General features: G+C 61.1%; 1 protein-coding gene across 1 annotated transcript; it reads right to left on the bottom strand.

Annotated features, from left to right (window-relative positions):
* Positions 1-2,236: 2,236 nt before the first annotated feature.
* F12 (coagulation factor XII) lies at positions 2,237-12,223 on the bottom strand. Its single transcript, XM_075068303.1, has 14 exons — positions 12,167-12,223; positions 11,033-11,078; positions 10,561-10,660; positions 10,092-10,162; positions 9,019-9,126; positions 8,410-8,541; positions 8,004-8,108; positions 6,869-7,043; positions 6,605-6,705; positions 6,277-6,535; positions 6,031-6,167; positions 5,058-5,201; positions 3,060-3,208; positions 2,237-2,458 (listed from the first exon to the last, which is right to left on the bottom strand). Exons 1-14 carry the CDS (start codon positions 12,221-12,223, stop codon positions 2,303-2,305), a joined length of 1,740 nt encoding a protein of 579 aa, XP_074924404.1. The 3' UTR covers positions 2,237-2,302.
* Positions 12,224-14,631: the final 2,408 nt, after the last annotated feature.

Below are 14,631 nucleotides of genomic sequence, written 5' to 3'. Positions count from 1 at the left end.
GTGTGAGCTTCTTGCCCTGAACAAGTCTGCTCCAAGGGAGAGGAGGCTCCCCAAAGTCCTGGCTGGCTTGGTGGGAAGCAGTTCCAGAGCATCGCCCAGGAACTCCGTGACACCCTGCAAGGAGGCGCTGGCTGGCAGCTGGTGCTGCATCCTGGGCTTGCACCAGCCGCCCTGCCACTGTGACAGGGAGTGACGCTGGCCCCCAACTCCAGCAAGTCACCCCACCCCAGCTCTCCCCATCCCTGAGGCAGTATCCTCTTTCTGGGAATCCGAAATACGGGAACCCCAGGGCCCAGCTTGCTGTGGTGCAGCCTCTCTGCAGAGTTCAGAGCTGCAAGGGGAGGCTGAGAGTGGGGGGCTGAGATGGGGGGCACAGGAGCAGCTGGGGCATGGTGGGGCAGAAGGGGGGGGGGGCTGCAGGAAAAATCCCTCAGGCCTGGGGGGCCAGAGGCAGCAGCTTGCAGATACATGGCCCTGTTTTTGGCATTGTGTCCAGCTCAGCCAGTCCCACCCAGCAATTGTTGGGCTCTGGACAGAGAACAGGACCTGGGATGGGTCCTACACAAGTGCCTCCAGAGAGGGAGCTGAGCTGGGGTGACAGCACCACTGCTGGGGCCTGTGGAACAACAAAACACATGGGGCTCTCCAGAGACCCTAGATAGCAGCATGGGGCTGGGACACCCCCGTCTCTGAGCAGCAGAAGCCCAGGTGACCCCTTCGCCAGCCCCCAAGTGGCTAGGGCCAGCCACTCTGGCTCCATGGCTTGCCCGCCTGGGCTGTTTCCCACAGCTCAGCAGGGTAGCTTCCTGGGGAGTTCTGCTTCCCCAAAGTGTGTTGGGGGGGCAGATAACCATGCCCCCAGGTGCCATTCTGGCAATAGCTGAAAGTTGTCTCCTGTAAACATCCCAAAGGGAAAGTCTCTGAGCAGGTGCCAGTGGCCGAGGCAGCAGGGCTGGGGTGCAGGGAGGGGTCAGCCCAGGCAGGCCAGGGGAGCGGGGCCTGAGTAAGCTGGGGTAGTGACGCCCGGGGCTGTGCCCACCGGGGGCAGCATGTGACATCAGTGCAAGGTTTGCTCAGGAGATTGTTCCGTAGGACTTCCCTGCCCCCATCTCACACAGGCCAAGCCCTATATCCTACCCCCTGGGTCAGAACTGGGCTAGGACTGGGTCTGCACTAAGGGTACGCTGTGCAGGCCAGGGCTGAACCCAAGGCTGGGATTGAAGCTGGGCTGGTTGGGAGCTGGCTCAGGCTAGTTGGGGGCTGGTCTGTGATCTGGACTGGGCTGGTAGGGGGCTGGGCTGCAACTGGGGCCAGGCCGGGCTAGTTGGGGGCTGGGCTGCGATCAAGGCCAGGCCAAGCCAGTTGTGGACTGGGCTGCGCTCAGCTCAGACATGCAGGGGTCAGTTGCCATCCAGCTTCTTCAGCTTCCTGGCTCAAAATAGAAAATCCCCGAGCATCAAACCTTCCCTGGCTAAAAACAGCTGCTGGTGCCTGCTGTGAAGCCCGTGGAACCAGGCCCAGCTCCAAGCTCCCAGCCACTCCGACTCCCAGGCTCTGTGGTGCGGCAGCCTGGGCTTGGCACCAGGGAACAATCCCTCATCCCATGGGGAGCAGGATCAGCTTCCTCCACAGCCTCCAGTGTCCCCCCATGCTGCCCGCCTGTCCAGGTGCAGCCCGCCCCACAGCAGCCAGGGGATGGTGCTGGGTGGGGCACAGAGCCACCCTAAGGGCGCAGGGCTGGGCCAGAGACCTCCTAGGCTGGACGAGTGTGGAGGGGCCAAGTCAAGGGCTGCCCGGGGGGGGCAAGTGGGGCAATTTGTCCCAGGCCCTGGGGCCCAGCAGTGGTCCGGGTCTTTGGCCGGCATTTCAGCGGCGGGGGGACCTTCAGTGCTGCCGAAGACCCGGACCGCTGCTGAGTGAATACAAGTGCCGCAGCTCCCCCGCTTTGCCCCAGGCCCCCTGAATCCTCTGGGCGACCCTGGCCGAGTCTCAGTCCTGGCTGGAGCTTGAGGAACGTTGCACCCGCGTGCCCAGCTCCTCTCCCTTCCACTCCCTGAGATCATCCTGCCCCTTGGTCCTGCAGCTCCTGCTGCTCTGAAAGGGCAAGAGTGGCTCCATCAGGCTGCTCAGTCCCTCCCTGAGCTCCAGCTCCCAGCATGAGCTGCTCCAGGGCCTGGGCTGGGCACCTGGGCAGCTGATGGGATGCTCCCCCAGAGACGCAGAAGCAAAGCGAAGGTGTGACAGGCCCCAGGTGGGGGATTTATTGGGTGGGCATGGGGGGCAGTTCCTGCTCTGGTTCCCACTAGCCTGTGTGGCCCTGTATCCAGGCGAGGTAGCGGGCCACGTTGGTGTAGACGCCGGGCTTGTCCTGCTCTCCGCATCCCACGCCCCAGCTGACGATCCCGCGCAGTGTGGCCCGGCCCTGCTCCTCACACACCAACGGTCCACCAGAGTCTCCCTGTAGCACGAGGGGACCGGTGAGAGGAGGCAGGCCCGGGGCTGGCCCCTCCCCTTGGGCGTCATGGCATAGGGGAATCCTGTAGTGCAGTCGAAGGGGGCTAATTGCACTGGGGGTGGGCGTGGCAGACAGGAGTCCCCGATGGCACTGGGGGTGCACAGGGCGGACGGGAGCCCCGCTGGCACTGGGGGTGGGTGCAGTGGATGGGAGCCCCTGATGGCACTGGGCTGGGCGCGGCAGATGGGAGCCCCGATGGCACTGGGGGTGGGCAGGGCGGACGGGAGCCCCCGCTGGCGCTGGGTGGGAACAGCAGGGAGAGAGAGAACACATCAGTGCCCTTGAGAAATCAGCCCCTGGCTCTCTCCTTTGGGACGGATTCCCCAGGGATGAGCTAGCACCAGCCTCTGGCAGGGAGCTGGAGATCAAGGCCCGCTTGTGTGAATCAGGTGCAGAGGGTGGTCTGGCTCATGGGGGTGCCCAGGGTACCATGGCAAAGCGGGGTCTCAGTTCACAAAGAGGCTGCTGGAGAGGCTGTCCTTTCCGGAAGTGCAGCCAGGTTGGAGCTGACCCACCCCTGGCACCTCTTGCCCAGCTGTCTCACCTGGCAGGCATCGGTGCCCCCCTCCAGGTACCCAGCACACAGCATGTCTGTGGTGACCCTGGCCCCATGCAGCTCGGGGGAACGGCACTGCTCGTGAGGGATAATGGGGAGCACAGCTTCCTGCAGGGACTCAGAGAGCTGCTCAGCCCCTGCCCGGGAGAAGAGAAGGGACTAGTGTGAGCAAGGGACCCTGCTGTGTCACGCAGCCCGGGCACAGACACCCAGCACAGGGATGCCCCAGCTGGTGCCAGGGATGAGCCCGGCAATGCGCCCGGCGGCCCCTCTTGGGCTGGCAGTGGTTAGGAGGCCTTGGGCTTGTGGGGAGCAAACGCAGTGTCCGTGTAACCAGTGAGGAAGCGCCAGCCAAGATATGACCATGTCAGGCAGCCTGATGCAGAGAGCGGCTCAGTGCAGCCAGTGGGCCAGAATGGCCCTTAGGGAGCGTCTGCTCTGAGTGGGTGGGGCCATGTGGGTGGAGCTTGGTGTGTGGGCGGAGCATGGAAAAGCCCCACACTTTTCCCTGCACAGTGGGTGGGGCAGGGCTGCAGTACTGGGTGGCGCAGGGCCCAGGACCCAAAGGGGCCCCAGCCAAGCCCAGCCCGCTCTGCTTGTGCTGGGCTCCCAGGCCGCCCCAGCTCTTCTCTGCTCCTGGTCACTGCCCCCTGCTCACCCCTGTTGGGTCACAGGTTAGCTAAGGGCTCCTCTCTGCCCCCCAGCCCTGCCCCACGGCTTGTCTCTGCCCCCTGGCCCCGCCCACCGGCTCCTCTCTGTCCCCTGCTCACCCCTGTTGGGTCACAGGCCAGCTAAGTGCTCCTCTCTGCCCCCCGGCGCTGCCCCCCGGCTTGTCTCTGCCCCCTGGCCCCGCCCACCGGCTCCTCTCTGCCCCCTGGCCACAGCTGAGGCTGAGAGAGCTGCAGCCCCGTGCTGCTGGCTGGTGCTACTGACCCCCCGTTTCAGCTCTGCACCCAGCTTTTTTGGTAAACTGGGCATTTGTTCGTTTGCTCTGATCAGCTGACAAGAGCAAACAGGACAAATGCCTGTTTTTGTCAAAAAAGTTAGGGACTGTCTCGACCAAAAGGGGACATATGGTCACGCTACCTCCAGACAAGTGGGCCGTGAGGGAGCCAGGCTGGGGCAGGGGCAGACCCTGGCCTGGCTAATCATGCCACTCCCAAGGGGCCGGAGCAATTCCCCGCCCTGGCACTGGACTGGCCCTGGCCGCGCTGTCAGCTCAGCCTGCAGATGCCTCACCTCCCAGCAGGGCTGGTGAACGTGGCTGGGGGGCAGGGTGTGAGGGAGTAAGTCTCTGGGGGTTTGTGGAGGGTGCTGGGCTGTGAGGCAGTAGGGGAAGTTTGTGTGTTTTAGGTGCAAGGAACTGTGGGGTCCCTTGGGGGCTGGGGGAGGGCTGTGTGTCGGGATGCTGGGCAGTGGGGGAGGGATCTCTTGGGGGCAGTGGAGGAGGGATCTTTTGGAGGCGGTGGGGAAGGTCTGTGTGTTGGGATGCTGGGCAGTGGGGGTTCTGAGTGGGGTGCTGTGTAGTGTTGGTGGGCTGTGGGGAAGTGCATTGGGCAGTAGTGGTGGGGCTGTGGGGGGGGGGGTGCTGGGCAGGGTGGTGGTGCGCAGGCCACTGCACATTTGTGATGGAGGGTCTGTGGGGCGCCTGTTGAGCATAGCACTTCCGGGGGATGCTGGGCACAGGGAGGCGGGGGCTGTGTGGCACAGCTTGAGCCCACCTCCGAGGGGAAGGGGGACACTGGCAGCACAAGGCTGGGCGGGCCAGTGTGCGTCTGGCAACTGCTGGTTTGTGTACACCTTGCCCTGGGCTGGGCTGGGCAGGGCTGCCCCCACCATGCCATGCCCCATTGCCCCTGACCAGCCCCTTGCTCCAGGGACCAACCCCCCCGCCATGCTCCATTGCCCCCAGGGGGGCCCACAAATATGTCTGGCACCAGGCCCACAAAAGGTTAATCTGGCCCAGCACAGCTGGCCCCCACTCACCCTCATACAGGTGCCCCCAGCCAGCGATCTCGCAGGGCCTGCTGGCGTTGAGAGGCTCCAAGGCGCGGGGCAGGCAGGCGGGCGAGATGGAGTGGGAGAACTCAGCACAGCGGCCTGCAGCCTTTGCCTTCAAACGCACCAACGCTGGGACACCAAGGAAACAGCCGGTGAGTGAGAGTCTGGGCCCATCCTCATTATGGGCAACCAGGGGGGCAGGACTGGAGCAGTGGGACTAGAGGAGATGGGCACTCATGATGTAGTGACTCTGGGTGGGAGAATGGGCGCTGCGGGGGATGGGCTGTCCCCGGTGTCATGGCTCTGAGTGGGGGGATGGGTGCTGCTGGGGATGGGCTCTCCCTAGTGTTATGGCTTTGGGTGGGGGGATGGGCATTGCGGGAGATAGGCTCTCCCCAGTGTCGTGGCTCTGGGTGGGGGGATGGGTGCTGCGGGAATGGGCTCTCCCCAGTGTTGTGGCTCTGGATGGGGGGATGGGTGCTGCGGGAATGGGCTCTCCCTGGTGTCATGACTGCGTGGGGGGATGGGTGCTGCAGGGGATGGGCTCTCCCCAGTGTCGTGGCTCTGGGTGTGGATGGGCTCTCCCTGGTATCATGGCTCTGGGTGGGGGACGGGCGCTCACGATGTCGTAGCTTTGGGTGGGTGGATGGGCACTGCGGGGGATGGGCTCTCCCCAGTGTTGTGTCTCTGGGTGGGGGGATGGGCACTGTGGGGGATGGGATCTCCCCGGTGTCATGGCTCTGGGTGGGGGGAATGGGTGCTGCGGGGGATGGGCTCTCCCCGGTGTCGTGGCTCTGGGTGGGGGATGGACGCTCACGATGTTGTGGCTTTGGGTGGATGGATGGGCGCCACGGGGGATGGGCTTTCCCCAGTCTCATGGCTTTGGGTGGGGGGATGGGCATTGTGGGAGATGGGCTTTCCCCAGTGTCGTGGCTCTGGGTGGGGGATGGGCGCTCACCGATATCGTGGCTCTTGGTGGCCTGGGAGTAGTTCTCATGGAGCACGTAGTCCTGCACACGGAGCTTGGTGGAGCCCTGTGCACTCCTGTTATAGTGGGTCTGCCCCAGCCCGACAGAGATGTGGGAGATGTTCGGCCTGCAGGACGTGACCAGTCGTCAGGGAGGGAAGCGCTGCTGGCCGCCCACCACAGCCCTGCTCCCTCCCCAGTGTGCCCTGCCCTGCCTGACCGTGCTCAGTGACTTGCCTGTGCTGCAGACAGTGCGCAGCTGTCAGCACCCAGCAGGAGGCGATGAGGGTCCCCCCGCAGAAGTGCTCCCCCAGGGACAGGGCTGCCAGGTAGGGATGGGAGCCGGGCAGCGCCAGCATGCCACCAACAACCCGGCTCCGCAGGGACAAGCTCTTCTTGTACCGCTGCCCACAGCCCTGAGCAGAGCTGTTGCTGGGGCTCGTGGTCGTGGGCTTGGCCTCCAGCCGGGCCCCTACTTCCACTGTGTCCACAGCACCTGTGGGGAGAGAGCCGGTCACGCGAGGCTCTGCTGCCCCTGGCCCTCTGAGAGATCCTTGGGGCCTACCTGCTATGTGCCGCTCGCATGGGGGGACGCTGCAGAACTCCCAGCTGAGCTGCTCCTCCCTCATCGTGTAGCACCAGGGCCGGCTGTCGTTATCAGGGTTCCTGCAACGGAGAACCTCTGCCTCTGTCAACGGGCTCCAGCACAGCAGCCAGGAGCCTGAGCCCCAACTCTTAGCACCCTGGCCCGCCTCACCCAGCCCTTGCCCTGGCATCTCGCATCTCCTGCCTGCCAGCTCCCCTCTCTGGGCTGGTGCCCGTCGCTCACCTGCAGAAGGCGTGCCCGCCCAGGCCCAGGCTGAGTGCATCTCGCAAGGAGCGGCTGGAGAACTCGTGGGACAGCAGGTGAGAGTCCCAGGGCAGGCATTGTGCCCCAGAGAGGGTGGTGTGGGCCATGCCCCTGTACAGGAGCCCACTCTCGGTGTAACAGGCCTGCCTCCGGTCTGGTGAGTAAAGAGCCAGTCACTGAGTGTCTCTCCATGGCTCCCTCCCCGCAATCCCTCAGCCCGCAGCCCTTGGGCCACTCTCAGAGCATGTGGGCACCTCCAGCCCGCTCTGGGCCAGGGCCACCCCGAGGATCCAAGGGGGCTGGGGCAAAGCAATTTCAGGGGTGTGACGAACTGGGACTGTTCTTGATGTGGTCTTTGAATGCTGAGTGGGGAGTGTTAGCCTGGGAAGGTTGCAGGGGAGTTTGGCTGGGACTGTCTGCATTGGGGAAGGGAGACTGGCATTGAGGGAGGATACCTGAGCATGGAACACAAGAACCCAGGACTGGGGTTGGAGGCCAGGTGACATCTCTGCCCGAGACACTGGACAAAGGCTAGGGGAGGAGCCAGGGAGAGGCTGGGTGAGAGACGCTGGAGGGAGTTAGAGGGTCAGGGGCTGGCTGGTGTAATTGAGGGGAGCCCAGACGGGGCTCTGACCCCCAAGTGGGGCTGTGGTGCAAGTTGGACCTAACTGGGGGGGTCCTGTTGTCTGTACCTGCAAAATCTATCTTGGACTGTGTTCCTGTCATCTAAATAAACCTGCTGCTTTACTGACTGGCTGAGAGTCACGGTGAATCGCAGGAAGCCAGGGGTGCAGGGCCTTGTCTCCCCCACACTCCGTGACAAGGGGCCCCTTCCATAAAAAAAAGTTGCAATACTATAGAATACTATATTCTTGTGGGGGCCCCTGTGGGGCCCGGGGCCTGGGGCAAATTGCCCTACTTTCCCCCCCTTCTGGGCAGCCCGGCTCCCCTGTGGGCTCTGGGAAGCTGGATGCCCAGAGCTCTGATCCCCGCTCTGTGACCTCGACCAGACCCAGTCCCTCCGGGGGCCCAGGCATCCCGATCCAGCCCGTGCAGTACTGCTCCAGGCCCAGCCCCGCATCCCTGCCCACACACAGGCTCTGGGTGGCAGTACCTATGTCACAGAACGGCCCAGCGTAGCCATTCCGGCAGCTGCAGACCGGCTCCCGCTTCACTTCCATGCAGTGCCCTCCATTCAGACAGGGGTTTGTGGGGCAAGCTGCAGAGCAGAGACAGGTGTCAGGGCTGCCTCCATGGGGCCAGCTGCTGCTGGGGGCTGGCACTGACCAGATGTTTGGGGCCAGTCTGGCTTACGGTGCCTAGCTCAGCTGCCCCTGAGCAAGCAGCGCATCACCACTGCCCAATCCAGCACCTCCTGCTGCCCTGCCTGCCCTTGCCCTCCCCCGCACCCCGTTCGGCTCCTCTGTCTGCCCACACCCTGCCCTCTGCAGGGTAGCCCCAGCCTCCTTTGGGGTGGACCCTCCCCCTGTGGAATAGTGCTCTCTGCCCCCAGCTCTCACCCTTGCCATGGGCTGGCCGGCAGACAGCCTTCCCGCCGGCACAGTGGCACTCCTCCAGGCTGGGGGACCGGTACCTCAGCCACCTCTCTTCCTCAAGGAAATACGCCAGCAGCCGCTCTTCGAAACAGCTCTCTGCAAAAGCGGAGTGGGGCCAATAGGGAATGTGCTGGGCCTCCCTTCCCTCAGCCCAGACACAGCCCGGTCCCACCTCGGCATCTGCCCATGCCCCAGCTCAGGCCAGTCAAGTCCCTGCCTGCTGCGAACCCAGTGCCTGTTCCCAGGGACTGCTGCTGGTGCGGCCGGGTGGGGTGGGGTGGATAGACATCATGAAGCCAGCTGGGCTCAGTGGTGGGGCTGTGTGTGGCTCTGATCTGTGGGGGGCTCTGCCCCCCAGCTGGGTCCTGCTGCAAAGAGCTGCCTCTGGAGAGGTGATTCTGGAGCAGGCCTCCCTTGGAGGTGAGTGTGCCATCCCCAGTCTGACACAGCCAGTGGCTGGCAGTCCAGGGGCAGGGGCGCAGGGCAGTGGGCGGGCAGCAGGGTCCCCACTCATTTCCTCCCTGCTGGGGCTGTGTGACCCAAGAGGGTAGGGTGGGTGCTGGGCCCAGTCACCTTTCTGGCAATGCCTGCCATGGAAGCGGGCAGGGCACACACAGCGGTAGCCATCCTGGCTGCTCTTGCAGGCACCCCCGTTCTCACAGGGGTTCGGCTTGCAGGGATCTGCAGACAGAGAGCGGAGTCAGGGGCAAAGGCTCTAGGCTGGGGGGCAGCAGCGCCAGGATCCCCAGGCCCTGCCGGGACCCAGCCCTGAGGCCTGGACAAGCGCCTGGGAGGGAGCTGGTCCGGGCAGAGCAGTGGGAGGGGCTGGTGGAGCCTGTTGTGAGTCCAGGGCTGCTTTAGGGCTGGGTGACCCCCGTTGACTGCCCAGGGGGGCCCCGTGCAGCAGTGCAGAGGTGCAAAGACACAAACTGCTCCCAGCTGGCAGGGGAGCGCCGCATGGGGGGAGTGCTCAGGAACATGTGAGGGTGTCTGTGTGCGAGCGGTGATGCCCCCTCACCAACATTCCTCTGTGCTCCCCCAGGGTGCTGGGGGTGTGGAGGAGCAACACCAAGCGCTCTGGGCATCCAACTTTTTCCCCACCTGGGCTCTGCTGAGGCATCAGGAGCTGCTGCTCTCTGCCCTGCCCTTGCGCAGCCTGCAGGGAAAGTGACCTGGCTGCAGAGAGCCCTCACAGATCCCTAGGGGTGCATGAGACAGAGGAGCAGAGTTCGAGGGGGAGCGAGCAGCAGGTCCAGCAGCTTCTCTCTGCAGCTAGGTCACTTTCCCCACATGGGCACAGGGGTTAGGGGTCCAGGGGGGTGGGGCACCCCCAGAGGCCAGGGGCACATCATGCCCATTGGGGCCAGGGGCGCAGTGGGAGGGCATCATGCTCACAGGGGCTGGGGCAATGGGGGGCACCATGCCCTTGGGGGCCAGGGCACAGTGGGAGGCATCATGCCCACAGGGGGCGGGGTGCCAAAATACAAGTTCACCCAGGATGCCATTTTCCCTAAGGCCGGCTTTGGATGGGTTAGCAAAGGGCAGTGGGACATGGGGTGCAGACCCCCCCACCCATGTGGGGCTGGAGCAGAGAAATCTTCTCCCCCTCCCGCAGGGGTCACTTGGGTTCCCATTGGCTGCCGCACCTGTCACTCTCTTGTCCTCCCCACAGAGAGTCCACTTGTGGTCCCGGTCATAGTTCTCAGTGGTGGCGCACCTGCCGTGGGAGGTGACAGTGAGGGGGGAGCGATGGTGAGGCCCCGGAGACCAGGGAGGCGAGGGGGCAGTCTCGGGTCCCTGGCTAGACCAGAGCTCTCTGGGCATTGTGTGGAACATGCTGCCCAAGGGGCCTGTGGTGGCGCCAGGCGCTGTGCCCTCGCCCTGGGGACAAAGCCCTACCCCAAGGGAGTGAATCCCAGCTCCCCAGAGGGCTCTGCTCTCCCTGCGTCTCCTGCATGGGGCTGGCCATGGGCATGGAGAGGGCAGCCGTCCTGCCTGCCCCCTCACCTCTGCCCAAGGGTGCTCTGTTGGGCTGCCACCCTCCCTGCAGATGGGCGCCGAAGGAGGGCCCTTCCGTGGCATCTGGGGCACAAGGAGGGGGCAGAAGGCTCTTACCAGGCCCGGTGGCCACGCAGGCCGTCCCGGAGGCAGGAATGGTGCATCTTGCGCTGGTAGCGGAAGGGGAAGTGGCAGGGCTCCCCACTGGCTGCCGTCACTGCAAGGCAAGGGCAGAAGGGGAGCTGCCCTGAAACAGTCCCTCCTTGGGAGAGCTTCAGGCCCCTTCTCTCCCCCACCCCTGGCAGGAGGGAGGGATGGACAGTCTCCCCCTGCCCCCATCTCATCTATCGGACACCAGTTCCCAGCCCCTGCCATGGGGGAACTGCTCCCAGGGGCTGCCTCTGCGGCCATGTACTGCGTAGCCGGGCTGAGAGCTGGGCTCGTGCCAGGGAGCATCCCCCCAGGACAGCTTGTCTAGCCCAAGCAAAGGGCCTCCAGTGTTGGCAGGCCCAGGCAGCAGCGGGCACGTGCTTTGCCATCCAGGACCCCTGGCGCCAGGCTGGAGCTGCTCTCGCCACCCATGACAGACACTCACCTTCGCCCTTCATCCTCGGCGGAGCCTTGGCACGCCGGTCCTGCAGGACAGAACCCAGTGAGCATGTGCAGTGAGCCCCATGCTGGCGCCTGCGGGATGGCCGCCCCTGGGGACAGGACCTAGCACATCCCTGGCTATGAGGCACTGCTGCTCTCTGTGGCCGTTCAGCCCTTCCCCTTGGGGGCCAAGCAGGGGCCATCCCTGGCTAGAGAGGAGTTGAGAGCAGGAGCCAGGGCCAGCGGCTGCCAGGACTGTCCCTCTCCAGCTGGAGCCAGGTCAGAGAGTCCCTCTGGGTTGGGCCCTTGCATAGTGCAGGAGTCGCCCCAGGCCCCAGTCTCACAGGTGTGGGTGCCGATGAGGAAGGAAGCCAGGGTCGGTATGGGGGGCCAGCCCTGGGCGGGCCCAGCAGGGACAGCTTGAGCGAGCAGCAGGCTCTGTGCTGGGAAGGGCAGGCCTAGGAGAGCATTCTCCTGCCATGGCTGGGGGTGCATTGTGTAGGGCAGTGGCTTGGTTTGGGGGGTTGTGGGAGGTTCCTATGTGCATGCTCAGTGGGGAAGGGGAGGTTCCATAGGCTCACACTTAGCGAGGGAGGGGAGGGTCCCATGGGCTCACACTTAGCGGGGGAGGGGTGGTTCCATAGGCTCACACTTAGTGGGGGAGAGGCGGGTCATGTGGGCTCATGCTTAGCAGGGGAGGGGCAGGTCACGTAGACTCACACTTAGCAGGGGAGGGTCATGTGGGCTCACACTTAGCGGGGGAGGGGCGGGTCCCGTGGGCTCACACTTAGCAGGGGAGGGTCCCGTGGGCTCACACACTCAGTGTGCTACACAGAGTTGATGTGAATTGCCCCAGGCCCCAGCGAGCCTGGGGTGACGCTGGGACTAGAAGCAGTGCCTGGCTCCTAGCCCCACACTCAGCTCTCCAGGGCACAGGCCTGACCCGGGTACTGTGAGCCAGGACTAGCCAGGGTCTGGTGGGACACTTTGGGGATTAAGGGTGCATGGGGTAGGGAGGGACTGGGGGTCACAGTCGGAGGGGACTGGGGGTCAGCAGCTTGGGTGGCTGGGCATTAGCGAGAGTTGAAGCCAGAGTGAATTGTTCTGATACTTGGGAGCCGGGGAACCTTACCGGGACGGTTGCCCATGGGCTGAGCAGCAGAACCAGCAGCAGCAGCAGGGACATCATGGCGCTGGGCAGGGCAGGGGCTGCGCCTGCTCCCAGGCAGAACAAACAGTCCCCAATCGATCCAGCCCAAAGCAAAGGTCTTTGGGGTGGGATTTAACCAGGGCTGCTGGGGGGGCAGGGATTATAGATTCATAGATTCTAGGACCGTCTGGAAAGCGGCAAATATGTGCTTATAAAGGGAAAACGATTAATCTCCGGAAGTAATAAAGAAGATAATCTGGAAAGCAACTGGAAGGTGTAGGTGAATAGTAGCCAGCATGGATTCGTAAAGAACAAATCACTTCAAACCAATCTGATAGCTTCTTTGATGGAAGCGAGTCTTTTGGATAAGGGAAGAGGGGGTGTGGTATACTAGACTTTAGTAAGGCATTTGATACGGTCTCGAATGATTTCTATACGATAAACTGGCAATACATTTAGTGGAGTACTATAAGGTGGTGCTAACTGGCTGATACACGTACTCAGAGAGTAGTTTTAATGTTCCAATCCTGCTTGGAAGTATAACGAGGGTTCCGCAGATGTCTGTTTTGAGACCGGCTCTGTTCAATATCTTCATCACGACTTAGATATTGTCATAGAAAGTACGCTTTTAATTTGCAGATTATACCAATGGAGGTTGCAATGCTTCGAACGGGTTATAATTCAAATGATCTGGATAAATTGGAGAATGGTCTGAGGTAAACGGATGAGTTTAACAAAGACAATGCAAAGTGTTTCCTAGGAAGGACAGGTTTCCATACAGAATGGGAAGAGACTGTCAGGATAGGTACGGCAGAAAGGATCTAGGGGTCTAGTGGACTACAGCTAAATATGAGCCAATAGTGTACGCTAGTTGCAAAAAGCAAACGTGTTCTGGATGCTTAACTGGTGTGTTGTGACCAGAACATGAAAAGTCTTCTTCCGCTCTAATCTGCTGGCAGGCCTCAGCTGGAGTATTGTGTCCGGTTCTGGCACGCATTTCAGAAAGATGTGGAGAAATTGGAGAGGGTCAGAGAGAGCAACAAATGATTAAAGGTCTTGAGAACATGACCTATGAAGAGGCTGAAAGAATTGGGGTTGTTTAGTTTGGAAAAGAGAAGACTGAGAGGGGCATGTAGCAGTTTTCAGTATCTAAAAGGGTGTCATCAGGAGGAAGGAGAAAACTTATTCACCTTAGCCTCTAAGGATAGAACAAGAAGCAATGGGCTTAAACTGTGCAAGGGAGTTGGCTGGACATTAAGAAAACTTCCTAACTGTCAGGGTGTTAAACATGGAATAAACTGCCTAGGGAGGTTGTGGATCTCCTCTGAGACGATGCGGTTCTGGCGGGACCCAACTGACAGTGCAATCAGACCAATTGCTTAAACAGGGCAGTTACAGCCCAGGGCTGGGTTTTCCACCTCTAAGGCAAACAAAACCAGACAGATAAAAAGGACTTCGTCTCACCCCACTGGCTAACCACAAGTCACACAAGCAATTCCCTTAGACATTCCAGTTTCCCAGTATCACCACAGTGCCACTTGTCCTGCGAATGAATGGTTATGAAACCAACACCCCAATAAAAGAAAAAATTCTCTCACTCCCAAGAATCAAGCACCATACCCCGGTCATTACAGATCAGATTTACCCACAAATCTGCTGTTGCTCTTTAGAATCTAAAATCTAAAGGTTATTCATAAAAGGAAAAAATAGAGATGAGAGCTTAGAATTGGTTAAATGGAATCAGTTACATACAGTAACGGCAAAGTTTCTGGTTCAGGCTTGTAGCAGTGATGGAATAACTGCAGGTTCAAATTAAGTCTCTGGAGTACATCCCCGCTGGTATGGTCATCAGTCCTTTGTTCAGAGCTCAGTCTGTAGCAAAGTCCTCAGAGGTAAGAAGCAGGACTAAGACAGATGGAGATGAGCATCAGCCTTTATAGGCTTTTCCAGGTGTAAGAACACTTTTGTCCTTTACTGTGGAAAATTACAGCAAATGGAATCTGGAGTCACATGGGCATCCCTGCATACTTTGCTGAGTTACAGGCGTATCTGGCTCCTCCAGTGGTCAGTTGTGTAGCTGATGTTCCTTAATGGGCCATCAACAGGCAAGCAAGCTAACACCAACTTGTCTGGGGGTCACCAGAAGCACAGCACAAATTTGAAATACGACAGTATAGAGCCAATACTCATATTTCAACTACAAAAATGATATATACATACAGACAGCATAATCTAACCAGAACCCATAACTGGTCTTAGACACCTTATTAATGACCCCCTTTACATAAGATTGGTGCCACTACCAGGACCTTGGTTGCAACCATGTTCCTGTACGGTCCCAGTTATATCAATAACGTCACACCATCTCTGGAGTATTTAAGATAGGTTAGATAATGTCTATCAGGGATGGTCTAGACAATATTTGGCCCTGCCATGAGGGCAGGGGA

Source organism: Chelonoidis abingdonii, chromosome 7, assembly GCF_003597395.2.
Source record: "Chelonoidis abingdonii isolate Lonesome George chromosome 7, CheloAbing_2.0, whole genome shotgun sequence".
Taxonomy (NCBI): domain Eukaryota; kingdom Metazoa; phylum Chordata; order Testudines; family Testudinidae; genus Chelonoidis; species Chelonoidis abingdonii.
Note: the sequence above shows the minus strand (reverse complement) of the source record. Positions and strands in the feature narration are given on the sequence as shown.

What these genes read in the sequence shown, in the direction of transcription:
- F12 (XM_075068303.1), bottom strand. Translation starts at nt 12,223, where the DNA reads ATGATGTCCCTGCTGCTGCTGCTGGTTCTGCTGCTCAGCCCATGGGCA. An exon ending in GGCGGGCACGCCTTCTGCAG is followed by an intron (nt 6,706 to 6,868) that starts GTGAGCGACGGG and finishes TCTCCGTTGCAG; the next exon opens with GAACCCTGATAACGACAGCC. An exon ending in ATGCGAGCGGCACATAGCAG is followed by an intron (nt 6,536 to 6,604) that starts GTAGGCCCCAAG and finishes CTCTCCCCACAG; the next exon opens with GTGCTGTGGACACAGTGGAA.